Source organism: Macaca nemestrina, chromosome 9 (genome assembly GCF_043159975.1).
Source record: "Macaca nemestrina isolate mMacNem1 chromosome 9, mMacNem.hap1, whole genome shotgun sequence".
In the NCBI taxonomy this organism is placed as follows: Eukaryota; Metazoa; Chordata; class Mammalia; order Primates; family Cercopithecidae; genus Macaca; species Macaca nemestrina.
This window is the reverse complement of record NC_092133.1, coordinates 26478270-26495217: the sequence shown is the minus strand read 5'-3', so window position 1 is coordinate 26495217 and position 16948 is coordinate 26478270. Positions and strand designations below refer to the sequence as shown.

General features: G+C 42.3%; 1 protein-coding gene across 4 annotated transcripts in view; it reads right to left on the bottom strand.

The window, feature by feature from the left end:
- The window catches only part of LOC105478290 (sortilin related VPS10 domain containing receptor 1), a 596134-nt gene extending 581587 nt beyond the window's left edge, over positions 1 to 14547 (bottom strand). For all 4 annotated transcript variants that reach the window (XM_071069161.1, XM_071069160.1, XM_071069162.1 and 1 more), the window contains exon 1: positions 13810 to 14547. In XM_071069161.1, the coding sequence (XP_070925262.1) occupies positions 13810 to 14367 (558 nt within the window). In that variant the 5' untranslated portion in view covers positions 14368 to 14547. The remainder of the gene's footprint in view (positions 1 to 13809) is intronic.
- Positions 14548 to 16948: the final 2401 nt, after the last annotated feature.

Genomic DNA, 16948 nt, shown 5'->3' with positions numbered 1-16948 from the left:
CATGTTTTAGTATTTTTATTATTAAAGAAATGCATGCCCATGTTAAAAATTCAGAACAGCATAACTGGTATAAAAGGAAAGGTTAAAAGTTGTCTTTCCAACATTCAGAACATCAGTCCCACTTCCAAAACAAAATCACTCGTAAAAGATTCTTAATGCATAAACACTACATGAACCCCTTCCACTCACACCCATCTGACCAACATATGGCTTCAAAGCCATCACACATGCAGGAGTTGCTGCCTGTGCTAACCATCTGACATGGTTGGGTGCAAAATCACTCAAAGCAAGAGGCAAGTGAAGTACTGTGCTTTTGGAAGGGCAGTCTTCTTAGGACCCAAGTTCTTCTATGCCCTTGATTTGATTATAAGTTCTTCTCACTCACTGATATGGTTTGGCTGTGTCTCCACCCAAATCTCATCTTAAATTGTAGTTCCCATAATCCCCACGTGCCGTGGGAGGGACCTGGTGGGAGAAAACTGAACCATGGCAGCAGTTACCTCCATGCTGTTCTCGTGATAGTGAGTGAGTTCTCACAAGAGCTGATGGTTTTACAAGAGGTTTTTCCCCGTCTTCACTCTACACCTTTCTCTTCTGCTGCCATGTGAAGAAGGAGGTGTTTGCAACCCCTTCTGCCATGATTGTAAGTTTCCTGAGGCCTCCCCAGTCATGCTGAGCTGTGAGTCAATTAAACCTCTTTCCTTTATATATTACCCAGTCCCAGGAATATCTTTATTAGCAGCATGAGAATGAACCGATACAGTAAATTAGTACTGAGGAGTGGGGCACTGCTGTAAAGATACCCAAAAATGTGGAAACAACTTTGGAACTGGGTAGCAGGCAGTAGTTGGAACAGTTTGGAGGGCTCAGAAGAAGACAGGAAGATGTTAGAAAGTCTGGAACTTCCTAGAGAACTGGAGGGCTCAGAATAAGAAAGGAAAATCTGGGAAAGTTTGGAGCTTCCTAGAGAATTGGAGGGCTCAGAGACAGGATGGTGTGGGAAAATTTGGAACTTCCTAGAAACTAGTTGAATGGCTTTAACTAAAATGCTGATAGTTACATGGACAATTAAGTCCAGTCTGAGGTGGTCTTAGATAGAGATGAGAAACTTGTTGCAAACTGGAGTAAAGGCAGCTCTTTATTAGTTTGTTTTCATGCTGCTGATAAAGACATACCTGAGACTGGGAAGAAAAAGAGGTTTAATTGGACTTACAGTTCCACATGGCTGGGGAGATCTCAGAACTGTGGTGGGAGGTAAAAGGCACTTTTGGTGGCAGCAAGAGAAAATGAGGAAGAAGCAAAAGTGGAAACCCCTGATAAACCCATCAGATTTCATGAGACTTATTAACTATGATGAGAAAAGCACAGGAAAGACTGACCCCCATGATTCCATTGCCCCGCCCTGGGTCCCTCCCACAATAATTGGGAATTCTGGGAGATCCAATTCAAGTGGAGATTTCAATGGAGACACATATCATTCTTGCTATGCAAAGAGACTGGCAGCATTTTGCTCCTGCCCCAGACATCTGTGAAACTCTGAACTTGAGATAAATGATTTAGGATATCTGGTGGAAGAAATTTCTAAGTGGCAAAGCATTCAAGGGGAAGCAGAGAAATTTTGGGGGGAGAAATTCAAGCTTGCTGGAGAAATTGGCATAAGTAACAAGGAGCCAAACGTTAATCACAAAGACAATGGGGAAAATGTCTCCAGGGCATCTCAGAGACCTTCACGACAGGCCCTTCCATCACAGACCCACAGGCCTAGGAGGGAAAAATGCTTTAGTGGACCCAGTCCACAACCCACTGCTCTGTGCAGCCTCGGGATATGGTGCCCTGCATGCATCCCAGCTGCTTCAGCTCCAGCTGCGGCTAAAAGGAGCCAATGTACAGCTCAGGCCATTGCTTCAGAGAGTGCAAACCCTAAGCCTTGGCAGCTTTCATGTGGTGTTAGCCCTGTGGGTATGCAGAAGACAAGAACTGAGGTTTGTGAACCTCCGCCTAGATTTCAGAGGATGCATGGAAATGCCTGGATGTCCAGGCAGAAGTTTGCTGCAGGGGTGGAGCCCTCATGGAGAGCCTCTGCTAGGACAGAGCAGAAGGGAAATGTGGGGTTGGGGTCCCCACACAGAGTCCCCATGGGGCACTGTCTAGTGGAGCTATGAGAAGAGAACCACTATCCTCCATATCCCAGAATGGTAGATCCACTGACAGCTTGTACCATGCATTTGGAAAAGCTACAGACACTCAATGCTAGCCAAGGTAAGCAGCCTGGACGGGGGCCCCACACATGGGACTTACTGGGAGGTAACTGAATCATGGGAGTGGTTACCTCCATGCTGGTCTCATAATAGTGAGTGAGCTCTCACGAGATCTGATGGTTTTATAAGGGGCTTTCCCTACCCTTCACTCTGCACCCCTCTCTTCTGTTGTCATGTGAAGAAATCTGTTTGCTTCCCCTTCTGCCATGATTGTAAAATTCTGGAGGCCTCCCTGTCCATGCTGAACTGTGAGTCAATTAAACCTCTTTCCTTTAAAAATCACCCAGTCATGTGTATGTCTTTATTAGCAGTGTGAGAATGGACTAATACACTTACTAACATTTTTGCCTTTTATTTTCACTTCTTACTCTCTTGTTGTGATTCTCCTGCTTTGTTTACATGCTTCCATCAGCTCTTTCTTTGTCTCCCAATATGACTTTCTTTGCCTGTGGTCTCTCCGTGTCTCTTTGTCTCTCATCTTTCCTCTTTCCTCCTCTTCTCAATCTGCCTCTGCTTTCTGGCTTTCCTTCTGTCTCTCTCTGCCTTTGTCATGCACTTATGTTCTTTCTCTTCCCATCTCCCTCCCTCTCCCTGCTTCATTTTCTCCCTTTCTCTTTTTTTCTCTCTCTTATTCATTTTCTGTCTTCCATATATGTGTTATTGACATCTCTCTGTCTCCTTCTCTCTGTTTTTTTTTTTTCATCTCTCCTTGTTCTAGAGCTCTCTTTCCAGTCAGCATTCACAATCAGTAAACATCCTTACTGTGGCCTTATGATACTAATATTTCATTTTTAAGAGTGGAGACTTAAATGTTGTACATTGGTGCTTATGTTGCTGTGAATGTATACAGACATACAAGAGTGCACATATTTATTATGTATATATTTATATGTACTTACATGACATGGAGATGGATAGCAAAATCACGACAGAGATTGAGATTTTAAACTGAAATATATGTTGTTTTATTGGGTGAATGGAGGTCACTGGAATTTCTGGGATATATAATCAGGTTGATGAAACTACCATGAATCATTCTCTCTGGAATCAACAAAGGTGATGATAAACAAGAGGCCTGGTAGCACATGCTGCTGCATACCCAGGAGACAGACACAGAGTGATCTTGCTCTTTTGCAAAAAGCCTGGACACCAGACTGTCTCCCAACAATAGTGATTAAAAGGGAAACAGGCAACTTGAATGTGAGCTCTTGTACAGTTGTTGCCTGGAATTCAGTTTTAATGAGGCCAAGTTCACAAACTCGTTTGCTCTCTCTTTCATTTATTTTCATTTAAAAATAACTTTTAAAAATAACTCAAGCAATACACATTTATTGAGAAATGACAAAAAGAATGAACAAACACAAGAAACTTGCATAGAATCCTAACATTCATCATAATCACTGGCAAACATTTTGAGTCGTATCTTTCCTGCTTTTTTTCCACAAAAGTTTAATTTTACAGTACATAATAATTGGGAAAAAAAAAAAAAAACGGTCTCAAACCCTTACTATTTCCAGGTGTTTTTTTTTTTTTTTTTTGAGATGGAGTCTTGCTCTGTCACCTAGGCTGGAGTGCAGTGGCACCGTCTTAGCTCACTACAACCTCCACCTCCCAGGTTCAAGCAATTCTCCTGCCTCAGCCTCCCAAGTAGCTGGGATTATAGGCATCTGCCACCACGCCTGGCTAATTTCTGTATTTTAATAGAGATGGGGTTTTTCCATGTTGGCCAGGCTGGTCTCGAACTCCTGATCTCAAGTGATCTGTCTGCCTCAGCCTCCCAAAGTGTTAGGATTATAGGCATTAGTCACCATGCCTGGCCTCCAGGTATATTTCTGGGGACTTGGGATATATGAGAGAAAAACACAGACAAAAAACTCTGACTTAATGGGTTTATGTTTGTACTATTTTGTAATATTTTATTCTGATATTTTGTGGACAGTTTTCCAATTAAAAATATATATTTACATAATCAACCTTTTAATAACTTCATTATTCCATAACACACAGGTACAAAGTTACAGGTCATCCATAACACATGGAAAAAAAAAAAAACTTTCCCAAGGAAATAGCAAATAAAATTGCAAATATTTAGTAAGCAAGTATTAAGTAGAAACAGCTAGAGATGCTGAGAGGGATGCTAAAAGGATTAGGACAGTGCCCTAATCTTCAATATAAGGAAATAGAACTGGAGCGAGAGAACCTACATGCAGAAACAGAAACAACATCACGAATGTCATATTACAACCATATTTTAATAGGCCATACTGGAGCACTATTAATATCAATGAAACTGTAATAACAGCTAACCCTTATTGATGATTTGGTATATGCCAGATATTCCGTTAAGAAGTTATATTATCTCTGTTAACCATCAAGCCACCATATAAGAAATATACCATTAGTATCCTCATTTTACAGATGTGGGAACTAAGGACAGAGATAAAGTTAATTGCACAAGTTCATACATCTAGTGGATAGTAGAGTCGGCAATTAACCCAATAAATTATATTTTAAATCATGTGTACTTTTTGCCATTTAAGACATATTTTGCCCGTGGTTACGTGGACAGCCATGGAAGATAGTTTTTTAGTATACACTGAATGACAGAAATTTCACCTGGGCGGCACTGTACTGTCCCGTGTGATTTACAGAGCCTTCCATCCCACATGTCTTTGTTGCACATGGTTTCCATTGAGAAGCTGATAAACACTGTGGGCTGCATCTCTCCATGGGAAAAAGTAAAGCATATTAACACAAAATTATGCAGACAATGGAAGAAGTCCACAGACTCTTAAACTCATGTGTAAATCTTAAGGAAATGATTTTCAAACTTGAGTGTTCCCAAGAATCTCCTGGGGAGTTCGTAAAATATACAGATTCCTGGTCCCTTCTCCCCATCAGGGCATTCAAAAGCAGGACCCATGAGGACAGTACTTTGAGAAATGCTGCCCCAGGCACCTATGAGTGAGCCCATGCCTGCCCAGTTAAGAGTTCTTCTATCGTTTCAGCAAAATGCAAGTCAGGGCAAGCAGGGCTGCAGACGATAAATTTCTAAACCAGGGTGCTGAATGTGCCTAAAATAGCCTTTCTCCCTTTAATGATTATAATCAAGAATGTACAGTGGGAATTGCTGAGGTAAGGATAAAATCTTTCACTTTTAATCTGCCCCCCCAGCCACCCACCACCCAGCCCCAAACCACCAAAGGCCCTGGAGCAGAAGGATTGATAGCCCATGATTTTGTGTCTCAACAGCTCCCATTACTCTGGTTAGGGAAAGATGACTAGAGGCATCAATCTATTGGTTCCAGGGCACAACATGATTAGTTGGTTGTCTGATAACATGATTCTTATCAGCGCTTTCTTTAAAAAGTGTACACGTTGTACACACTGTCACTGTAGGGTCATTAGTCAGCAGGGAGAAACCAAACAGCCCATCCCAAACATCCTTCCAGGATAACAAGATGACACACATTAATAACCCCCAGAAGCCACTTGTGGGGATGGACAGAGGTGAGGGTTTCAACCCAAACTGCATCATGGAGCGAGTTATTGCCAAGTCAAGTGTCACTGACCTGACAGTGGGGTGAAGTGAAACGGAGACCCCCAAGAAAAGTCATTCATATCAAGAGTTCCCCTATCACCCCATCTGCACTGAATTGTGGAGTTCTTTAAAAATTAGCTGGGCATGGTGGCGGGCACCTGTAGTCCCAGCTACTTGGGAGGCTGAGGCAAGAGAATGGCGTGAGCCCAGGAGGCAGAGCTTGCAGTGAGCAGAGATCGCACCACTACACTCCAGCCTGTGTGACAGAGCAAGATTCTGTCTCAAAAAAAAAAAAAAAGAAAAAAAAGAAAAAGAAACTCAAAAATAAACCCATTCAAAAATGAATTTATATAAAAATAAACCCATACAAAGCATGATTTAGCAGAAGGAGCTTTGGTGCCAGAAAGGGCAAAAATCAAATCCCAGCTCTGCCACCTGCTAGCTGGGTAACCTTTGGCAAGTTGTTTATGCTTGACTTCTACAGCTTTAGAATGAGGACAACAATATGTAGTTCATAAAGGTGTTGTGAGAATCAAGAGAAATCATGTGGTGATGTTCCAGATCATATTTCTGGGGAAGCTATTCACTAAATTGGTGGTTATTCATATTAATATTGTTAAAGGAGACATCTGTTATAATCAATATGTCTTATGTAGATAGAGTTATCCCTGATGTTCAGCAAACTTTCCTTTGCTCTCTTCTTCCACTCTCACCCCAAAAGTTAGAAGTAGAAAAAGCTATAGCTGGTAACTCAATTATAATCCTTGAGCAAGTAAAACCCATTAGCATCAACAGGCAGTCCTTCAGCTTGACTACTGCTGCTCCAAAATGTTGATTAATACTCTAGGTTTCCTATACGGGAAGACGTAGTGAGACCACCTTTAATATTATTTTTAACTAGCTTTTATCTGCATACGAAAATTAAACAGAGGAAGAGATAGCTGTACCTCCTTTCTACCCCAAGCCACTATTGCAATAAACCCAGTCATAAGTAGTCTCATCTCTGAAGTTCATTAGCAGTGGAATATATATGGCAGACAGGTTATTACTAGGAACCTCACTTCCAGAAGGTCCCATCATCACTCTTCCAGAAGGTCCCATTATCACTCTTTAAGGGAACTTCAGAGGTTTAAACAATGCCAAGAGCATGACTTTTCATGAGGCTACTTGTTTTAAAGCCCAAGACAAACAACTTGAAAAGCTGAACCTAGAACTCAGGAGCTCTGCGGCCATTATTCACTCTCCTTCCCACAATGGAAAACCTTATGGACACAGGTGCATAGGCTTCAGACAAACCACAAAGCTAGGGTGCAGCTGTGTTCTAACTCTTGCCTGTGGCAAGCCAGCAGTGGGCCAAACCAAGAATCACTCCTACAGTGTGACCAAATGTTATTTGACCTTCTTCTTCCACTAACTGACCTACTTAATAGGAACATCTTGGTTTCTTTATCTGAGAGTGTAGATGACATTTGTCTTTCCTATCTTATAGAATTGTGGTGAGAAAAAATACCTTAAGTAATGGAAGTAATGTGTTGATCTTCGAAAACTGAATCATTTTGCAAAGAGAAAAAAGGGCTATAACTGATCTAAAGTGGTATAAAAACATTCAGGAGTGCTATAGAAATAGACACAATATCTTTCATATGTGTGTAAAATCTCACATAGGATTTCCGACAGAACATCCACATCCTTTTTTTATTCCTATCTACATTCTAGGATAAGCTCTGTTCTTTCATTCTAAACGTTGCACAGTAAGATTCCACCTTTGCTTCTTGCCAACTGTTTGCTTACTCCATCCATACAATCGGAGCAGAGTTTGAGCTCCTTAACAGGAACCACTGCACTTTTATGGAGCCTGGGCTCACCTCTCAATGAGCACATCTCTTCTCTGCCATCCCCTTTAGTCACTGCAGAGACGCTGTTTGGCAGTTTTCCCTCCAGGAGACACAAGTGCCTTCTCTACACCTTTGAGCCACAAAATAAGGGACAGTAATTGAGACATACCCAAAAACAGGACAAATATTTTACATACATTTAGTGACTGAATATAAGCTGGCAGGGAGCCAAATCAATTTATCCTCAAGGCAGCCTGAACAGTGATCTCTCTCATCAGCAACTTAAACAAAAGAAAGTCCTTTTGTGAAAACTGTGTGTGGAAAATGTCAAGGTAAAAATGAAATGATGATGACTCCAGCTAAGATTTAATGTGCAAATAAGGGCAGTCATGTCTCTCAGTGACCATAAAGGTTTTTATTTTCCTACTGGGCTTGGAATGTACCCAAATTTACTACAAGATTGATGTGTATATTTTTTGCTTAATTCATATTTTTCAGTCATTCCTAAGGTTAAACTTTAGTTAAACATAGTTTTTAAATAAAGTAATTTAAATTCCTGGATATAAAGAGGAAGGTTTACATCTCTCAACCTTTAGTCATGACATCCATTCAGCTAAAAATATCCTTGTAATAATCTCCAGCTGTTACTTTCAATCTTCTCTACATTTCAAGGTTTGTCTGAAGTACATACTCTACAATCCAGTTTGAAGGCCACCCCAGCCAGAAGATGTCCAACTCTCCTCTGACCTCCTACAGCATGTTCTGTCCTCAGAAAATGCACATCCCCTGCTGTCTCTTAAGAAGTTTCTTTGTGTACAAGACCAAGAGCTCATTGAGGGCAGGAATTATTTCTTTTCATCTTGTGTAGCACTTCACAAATATCAGTATGCCAGTGAATGATAAATATTAGGAACTCAATAAATACTTGTTGAATTAAAACTAAATATAACAATTTGTATAAGCCTCTTAGCATAATGCTGACACATAGCAATTACTCCTAAATGGGAGCAATCATTACTCTTATATATAAATGTGATTGGTGTATCTGCTTTCTTGCCCTATCCTATGAATTTCTAAGGCGTCTCTTTTAAAAAATGTGGATATAGTTCTGACAGTCAACATTCATGTCAATGATTGCTAGAAAATCCCATTCAATAACTAAGAGATTTTTACTTTCCAATTTCACATTAGGGCATTTTTTGGCGGGATGGGGAGGTCCAAAGATAGCAAGTTCCTTAACATGAAGATGTAATACAACAAACCTAATAAACTATGTTTTGCTGCAAACCATGTGCCCAGATTGAAATGAAGGCCTGCTGGGATCTCAAATTACTTGATTTTCCTTAAATAGATATGCATATGAACTGAGGAAAAAGGAAGAACCTTGTGAAATAAAAGGTTTGTTCCCTTACAGGTCAAGGGTATAGGTCTTTGTGTCATTTCTGCATCCCCAACACTCCTAGTGCACTTTACTTAGGAAATGCGGTAGGTACACAGTATCTGTATGAACGAACTATTAAATTAGTTTTGACCTGTAAAGGATTTTAGTCTATTAGCGCCATTTTACAGAGGATGAAATTGAGGCCACAACATTTCAACATGCTATGACTACATATATAATTTTTGTATACAGCCAGGATTATAACCAACAATTCTTAATTCCCAGTAGAGAACTCTTTCTTCCCATAAGAAAAGTAAGTAGCATTTATTGAGCATTTACTATGAACAAAGCACTTTGTATCCACGATGTCGCCTCTTTAGCAAAAAGCCTCCAGAAGATATACTATCCTCATATTTTAGATGGGGAGACTGAGGCTCGAAGAATTTAAGTGACTTACTCAAGGCAATGTGCTGATTTAGTAGGACAACTAAGATTCAAACTCAAATCTGTCTGATTTTAAACCCACTGCCTTCCAAATCACACCACATTAGCATTCATATAGCATTAAGTACTGAGAGAAGGAATTATGTAGGCTTGCTAGATAATGCTAAAATCTTTTATCATTTTACTTTTTAAAAGGTCAGCACCCCTCCCACCAAAAAAAAAAAAACTGTATCAAAATGTATAGCCAAGTCAAGCATTCATAGCCAACATGCCTATAATATCAGATTTGTCATTAAATTAGAAAAGGAATCTATTCCCGAAGAACAACTGAGCTGCAAGACGAAAGATCGCAGGTTACCTCTTGCTCACTGAATCACCAGGTGCAGATTCCACATCTCACTGAAGATGAAGAGGTGGGTGGATGAGAGAACAACCAAATCACTACTTAAGGTAAAGAGTGCAATGTGACAGGCACGTGTTAATGTCCTCGCTTTTCTACAAGAAGATGGAGCTTCCAGCTAAGAGTACATCCTCCTCCACCATCATCAGAAATCAACTCAAGATAGGATTATCTAAAATATAGATTCCAAAAGGTCTGAGTTTTTCTGTTCTATTTTAAAGTCCATTGTACAAGCGACCTCTGTGCAGTTTGGGCACAGGATCACCCTGGGTGACAGTCTCTGTTCTGCCATTGACCCCCTGTGTCTATTTGGCAATTCATTTAGCCTTCTGGAACCTCAGTTTCTTCCTGTATGTAATGACAATAATAACACCTACTCATGACATTTCTGTGAAAAATTAAGTGAGATGATGAATGTAAGGCATCTATCCCAGAAGTTGGCCCAGATTGGGACTCAATTTATTCACTAATGTTGGAGGGTAAATGTCAAATCCCAGAACAACTAGAAGCAAAGAGGTACACAGAAATCAAGCAGTCCATCACGTGCTATGAGAAATGTAACATTAAAGATGTCATCATGGCAAAATAGAAGTCAAGTAAAACCCTCTGTTAACACATCTTGTAATATAATTGCCAGTGAGAAAGGGGCAGAGTGGTGAATTGAAATACTAAACTTAACTCTGGCATAAAAACATGAAAAAGAGATATTAACACTCATCATCTACTTACTACCTACAAAGAATTTTATAAAGATTAATGCTACAGCACTTTAAAATCCCTTAGAAATAAGGAATAAACACATACACCATTATGCATACATATAAAGGCAAATATATATTTTAACACTCTAAGGATTACTATATAAATTTAGATCAGGGCACAGCATGCCTGGGATGAGTAGGGTGGGAACAATATGTTCTTGCTTACGACACCAAGCTCATGACAAATGATTCATACCCAGCACCTTTCATGCCAGAAGATCCCCCCAGGTGTTCCACCAACTCTAGCAACAGTTTCCATCAATCGAGACTGCAGTACAGAGGAATCACATCACACCCACAGACGAGGCAAAACAGACATGTCTTTATACAACTGCTCAAGTCCAACAGCTGAGGGGGCAGGAAAGAGAAGGGAAGGAGGTGAGTGAACCATCCAGAATTCTTCACCAGATTGACAGGCAGCCTATAATTACCATGCATTTGCACCTTGAATGCAGGTGTTGTCATAATCAGAGAATCTTCTTAGCAAAGGCTTTTTGCTAAAGGTGAGAGGGCTTCACAGGATGTGTGTTGCCTGTGGCCCTGAATGGGTTTGGAGGCAGATTTATAGTGGAGGACACCTAAATGTGAAAAGATAAAGAGTCCCCCATGCCCCCCACCACTCCAATCTGGCCCTCGGGTTTAAATTAGTGGATTTCCCACTCTGGGGTAAAGTGAAGTGCTGTTCAGAGTCCCAAACAAGTGTATGATGCTTTAAAGTCACGCTGCCCTCTTAGGTACAGCCTGGCTCCTAATTCTCTCTAGTTAATCTGACTGGCATAGCCTCCACTTTAGAGATGGAAAAATCCACAATTTGCCTCAGTCTAACCACAAATAAGCAGAACTAGAATTCAGGTCTCCACTCTGCTTTGCATTCTACAAAACTGCCAAAAAAAAAAAAAAAGTTTATTTATGCTTTCTTTCCTTTAAAAAATATTTTAAACTTTCTCTGAGTCTGGTCCAGATACGTAGGACTAGCTTTGTTTTGGAGGACACAGATAAAGACTATTTCTCTTTCTCCACTATCTGTATGTCTACACTTACAAAAGAAAAAGAAGAAACACCATTGTGTGTGATGACCAGAGCAGGGACTGGGTCAGAAGAGGTCTTTATGGAATAAGAGACTTCAGAGGGCAGAAATCTCACCTCATTAGTTAACATGATTTGAGTGATCAAAACTTTAACACTTATCACCTTATTTCCTACATTATCTCAGACTTGCCTGCATGTTCAATGCCCTGACCCTAACAAGCCCTACTAGAATTATAAGCAGCATTTATTATTATTTTTTAATGCTGGCAGTGCTTGGCACCATTTCCTAAATGGAGGTTAAAAATTTGCCAAAGATGTATTCTACTTTTCTCTTTCTTTCCAAGATCTTTCAAGAGATGAGCTTAAAAAAAAAAAAAAAAAAAAAAAAAGAGGTCTAATGGGTGAGTGATATTTTACAGCTTGAATTACATTAAAAGCCAGAAACATTTTGAGTCCAAGGTCTTTTACTTCTTAATACAACAAGAGCTAACATGTTTGATGTGTTTAAAATCTCCCCTCAAAGCCAGAAGCTTTGAGTTTATCACTTAAAGCAGTGTGAAAGTTATTCAATCAGTTTAAGAAGATTTGAGTTCAAATTAGAGGATTAATTTTAGTGGCTATGATATGAAAGATAAAATAGTTAAGGTAAGGGATGAGGGCAAGGGTCTCCAGAACTTGAATGGAAAGAATTTCAGCTTCATTTATTTGATCAAACCACTCCTGAGAACCATATAAAACCACAGCCTCTGTCATGAAGGAGGAATTGTAGGGAAAACCCTGCTACCGCTCTCAGGACAGATACATCAATCAATACTAAATATTATCTATCATGATTTGCCTTAATACAATTTATATCTAAGTACCCAAGGAATTCATGATGACAGACTAGCATTTTAAAATGTTCACAACTCTCATTTAAAAGCTGACAATGAGCACAACTCACTAAAGTGGCACTTCTCTGGGAAGGTTTCTGGGAATTACATCACAACGGAAAACGTTCTGAAAGGTACCAGAATGTGTAGATTGTGCATATTACAAACACTACAATCTCAATTACCTGGTTGAAGCTGTAAAACTTGAAAATTTTTTCCCCCATTTTACCCATCCTTGGTTTTTATGTTCTTGTCTATGCCTGGAGAAGTTTCCACACTTTAAAATCATTGTTAGTTATTAGAATCAAAGCTGGTTCTTTATTATTTCTACTCACTGAAGTTTCCAGGTTCAATTTCATTGGGAATAGCTCCCTCAGATTGCAGACAAGCAAGCTTTTCTGAAAATCTAAAACCTTTCCTGATATGACCAAAGCTCATGGACTTGCATCCTAAGTCCCCTGGAATCCAGCCTCCTGGAATTGAGCAATCCCTTTCCTGCCTTCATAAAGGGTATGTTAAGTCTTTATTTGTGCTCTTCATTAGAGGAGGTCAGGCAATGGGGGAGAACAGGGAGTTGTTGTCACTGGGATATATCTGATTTTCCTGAGACTGACCATGCCAGAGAACAACCGCTCATTCACAGACTGGAAAGCCCCAGTTCTCAAAACACACTCGCTTAGTGCTGTTAGAAGATGCTGGAGAGTTCCTGTCCTGAAACTTGCATCCACTTGGTCCCCTAAAGCAGAGGATACACTAAAGAACACCCTATACTCTCCACTGCAGTTCTCCCTTGTGGGGAAGAAGGGGTTAGGAGCTCTGCATGAAATTAAATGGAAATAAAATAAAACGCCTACATACATGGGTCTTCTTAATCTTCCTTGAGCCAGTACATAAGTCTGGCAAGTAAAGGGAAAGTCACTTGAGGGGATGTCAGCCTGCCTGGAAATTTAACCCTTTCGTCTCTGTATCAGGAGAACTTTAACCCCTCTGTTTGTCTGGTCTTCAGTTTCACACACCAGTGCGACCAAGGCAACAAGAAATAGGGATTTGACTCCTCAGTTTGAAACTGTGGCATTTGGAGAGGACTCTGATGGTGTTGGTGGGAGAGATGGGGAGGCTAGTCTCCTAGCAGGTGTTGTTAACTCTTGGGGGAAGTGGGCAAAGACCAGTTTGCAGCATCTCCCAAGTCCAGAAACCCTATTTCCCCTCAATTCTCCACCAGATCACACAGCCGACTTTAACCCTTTCCATCTTTCCACCCCTTTGCCCTTAGTCCCATTCTACTCACGCTGCTGTTGTGGCCAGACCAGTGGACCATGGCTTGGTTGTGTGCTGAGTCTCCCGTCAGAGCAAACGTGGTGCTGGTCAGCCTCAGCTCCTCCATCCGGAAGCGGGTGGCTTTGTCCGGGTCCCGCTCCCGAGTACCAGGCTCCTGCTGCCCTCCATCTCTTAGCACTCCCCGGGGGCTCCGACTCGCGCCCTCTCCCCGTTCTGCCTTCTCCTGATCCGCACCGCTCCGTCTCCTCCGGCCGGAGCGTGCATTAACCGCCACGGATGCTCCAGTGCCCCGAGCCCGCTCCAGGGACAGCGCTCGGTTCCCGGGGGCCACTGAGAACAGGGGGCGCACTACGAGGGGCAGGGGCGTGGCAGGAGCCCTGCCTGGCGGCCCCTGGTGAGAAAAGCCCCTAGGGGTCGAGGCCGAGCGTGGGGCCGAGCTGGGGTGCGGCGGGGGGCAGCAAGAGCCGCCGCCGAAGACGCCCGGGACGCAGAGGACCAAGAGCCCCGCGCCGGCTAGGAGCGCGCTCAGCCGGGCTTGGAAGCCGCCGCCGGCGCCAACTTTTCCCATCGCGGGAGCGAAGAGCAGCGGAGAGAGGGTCCCGGACCGAAGGTGGCGGCGCGGAGCTCGGCGCTGGCGGCTGTGGGGGGCCGGCGCTCAGGACCCCAACTCCATCCAAGTTGGGCCGCGGTGGGGGCGGGCGGAGGCGGCGCCAGGCAGGTGGCGGCCGCTCGCCCGGGCTGGGCTTGTGCCGAGCGCGCGTCCGGACGGAGCGAGCCGCCGCCGCGCGGGGGTGGAGCTGAGCTGAAGTCACTGGCGGAGCGGGCGCGGGCGCTGGCGGGCAACGCGGGAGGGAGGGCGGGCGCTGCCGGGGCTCCGGGCGCCGCGTCCCGCGGCCGAGCTGCGCTGCGCACCGGGTCTCCGGGCGCTGGAGGCGCCTCCGGCGACCTCCCCTCGGCCTCGCAGGCGCTGCCGCCGCCTCTACCGCCGCCCACTCTGCGCCCCCGCGGCCGCGGGTCCCACCGCTGAGTCCGCGCACCCTGCCCGCGGGGGCTGTCGACCTCCCGGAGCAGTCGCTGTGTCGGGAGCTTCCTATTCCTGCTTTATTGTTTCTATCAGTCTGTGTTGCTGTTTCCTTTTTTCTCCGTCTTTCTCGCCTTTGCTAGTTGAGGAGATACAGATGGGTGGGCTTCTGCTCGTCCCCTCTCTTATGCTTCCTGAGTTGGCATCTTGACCTTACCCGGAGCACAGGCTGTGTGTCCCAGCCTGGGGGAGATCTCGGAAAGGCAGCAGCAGAGAGTGATGTAATTAAATGATCGTGTGTGTGTGTGTGTGTGTGTGTGTGTGTGTGTGTGTGTGTGTGTTTTAGTTTGGGGGATTTTTTTCCCATCAATTACAACGCTTAGATTTCTCTCCTAACCTTCTAAAGCATTCATTGAATTTGAACCCAATCTTCGTGCATGCAATCATATTTAAGAAAACGTTTTCCACTAGGCGTTTTTTAAGCAGATATATCTTGGTTTCCCTAAGAGACTGCAAACTCACTGAGGACAGGAAGATCAAATTTAGAGCAACTTGGAGGAAGTGATCTGGTTTTTATTTATCATTTTCCTCAGTACATGGCACAGTATCCTACATGGGAGGAAATCTGCCAGTCATTAGTTCAATAAATGTGTATTGTGAGTCTAACGCATATCTGCATAACAAATAAATACAGGAAAGGAGGCACAGTACTTATAGTTATTCTGTGTCATTCGGTGCCTGATCCAGTGCTACTGTCACATGCTTTGCGATCCCTATTAGAAAGTCTGTGATGGTGCTCTGCCAGTGGTTTGCTTTGGGACCTCAGACAAATCACAGTCTCTTAGCTTCCTAAGCTTTAAAATTAAATGGTCACATTAGATGACCTTTAAAATCCCTACTGCTCCTAAAATTCTATAATTGTATGATTATAGTATGTGCCCAGCCTAGCACCTCTGCTACTGTTCATAAGTTCAGATGAAGATTTATAGCAGGTGAATGGGCTTTGAAAATGGCAAAGAATTTCTCAAAATCCAATCCTTTTTAAAGTAGACAGTTTGCTTCTAAGGGTTGAAATGGTTTCAGAATTCTTTGCAGTCTTCATATACGTAATATTCTCTTATGTACATGGTAGTTATTACATTATTTAATGAATATTTACTGATTGAATGAATGAATGACACAAGAAAATAGTACCAATTCCAGTTTCTAGTTAACATTTTTGTTCATTTTCACACTTTGAATGATAACCTCACTGAAAAATCTGTATACTGTGTTTGCGATGAGGCCAAGTTCAAAGTAATACAGAGGGATAATTACTCTTCAATTAATTAAATTATTTCTAATGTCCAAGAAAATGTCTGTTATACCAATCCAGAGAGGTGTTGTAAAATATCGACCTAAGTTATTGTTCTTATGACCAGGGCAGGAAAACTGCAAATGCAAGGAGGGCAGGCTTCTCAGCCATTAAACTTGAGTACCTAAAACGACAAAAGAATGTTCCATTTGTCGTTACAGAAGAAATACAAGCAAAAACACCTTTATGCCTAGATCTTCTAAAACAGAAAGGCTGTCTGGCAGGCTATGGCCTCTAGATGGAGGAGAGGAGAACCAGAGGTCCTCTCTCCTCCCCGAATTGCAAATGTTCTTTGTCAAAACCCAGAGTGGTCGTTTTTTCTTTCCTCAGAAAGGTTTTTAGAGCTTTGCAGGATCATTTACTTAATGACTTCTTTCTATGCCCTGCTAACCTCCTTTCCAGTCTGGATAAGTACATGGGAATTCCTCCAAGAAAGGAAAACCAGATTAAAGAATCAGAACCCAAATAAATTCTCATCCAAATATAGGCTGGAAGAAGCAAAATGGAAAAGAAGACATTAGTAGATTCAGATTTCCTGGCCTTAGTCTATTATTGCCCTACCAAAATTTATGTTATTTTGGTTTCAAAATGGAAGAGCATCCTGAAGAATGCTGGTACAAGTAGAGTTGATTTTTCCTTCCCAGAATTTACAACCTCTTTTCAAACACACCTGTCAGAATGATCCCTTTAAAGTGAAAGCATTTGCAGTCCATTTGCTGGGAGTTCATAGAGAGCAGGCAAGTTTTTAATGCCTGATTTTAATTATTCATTTGA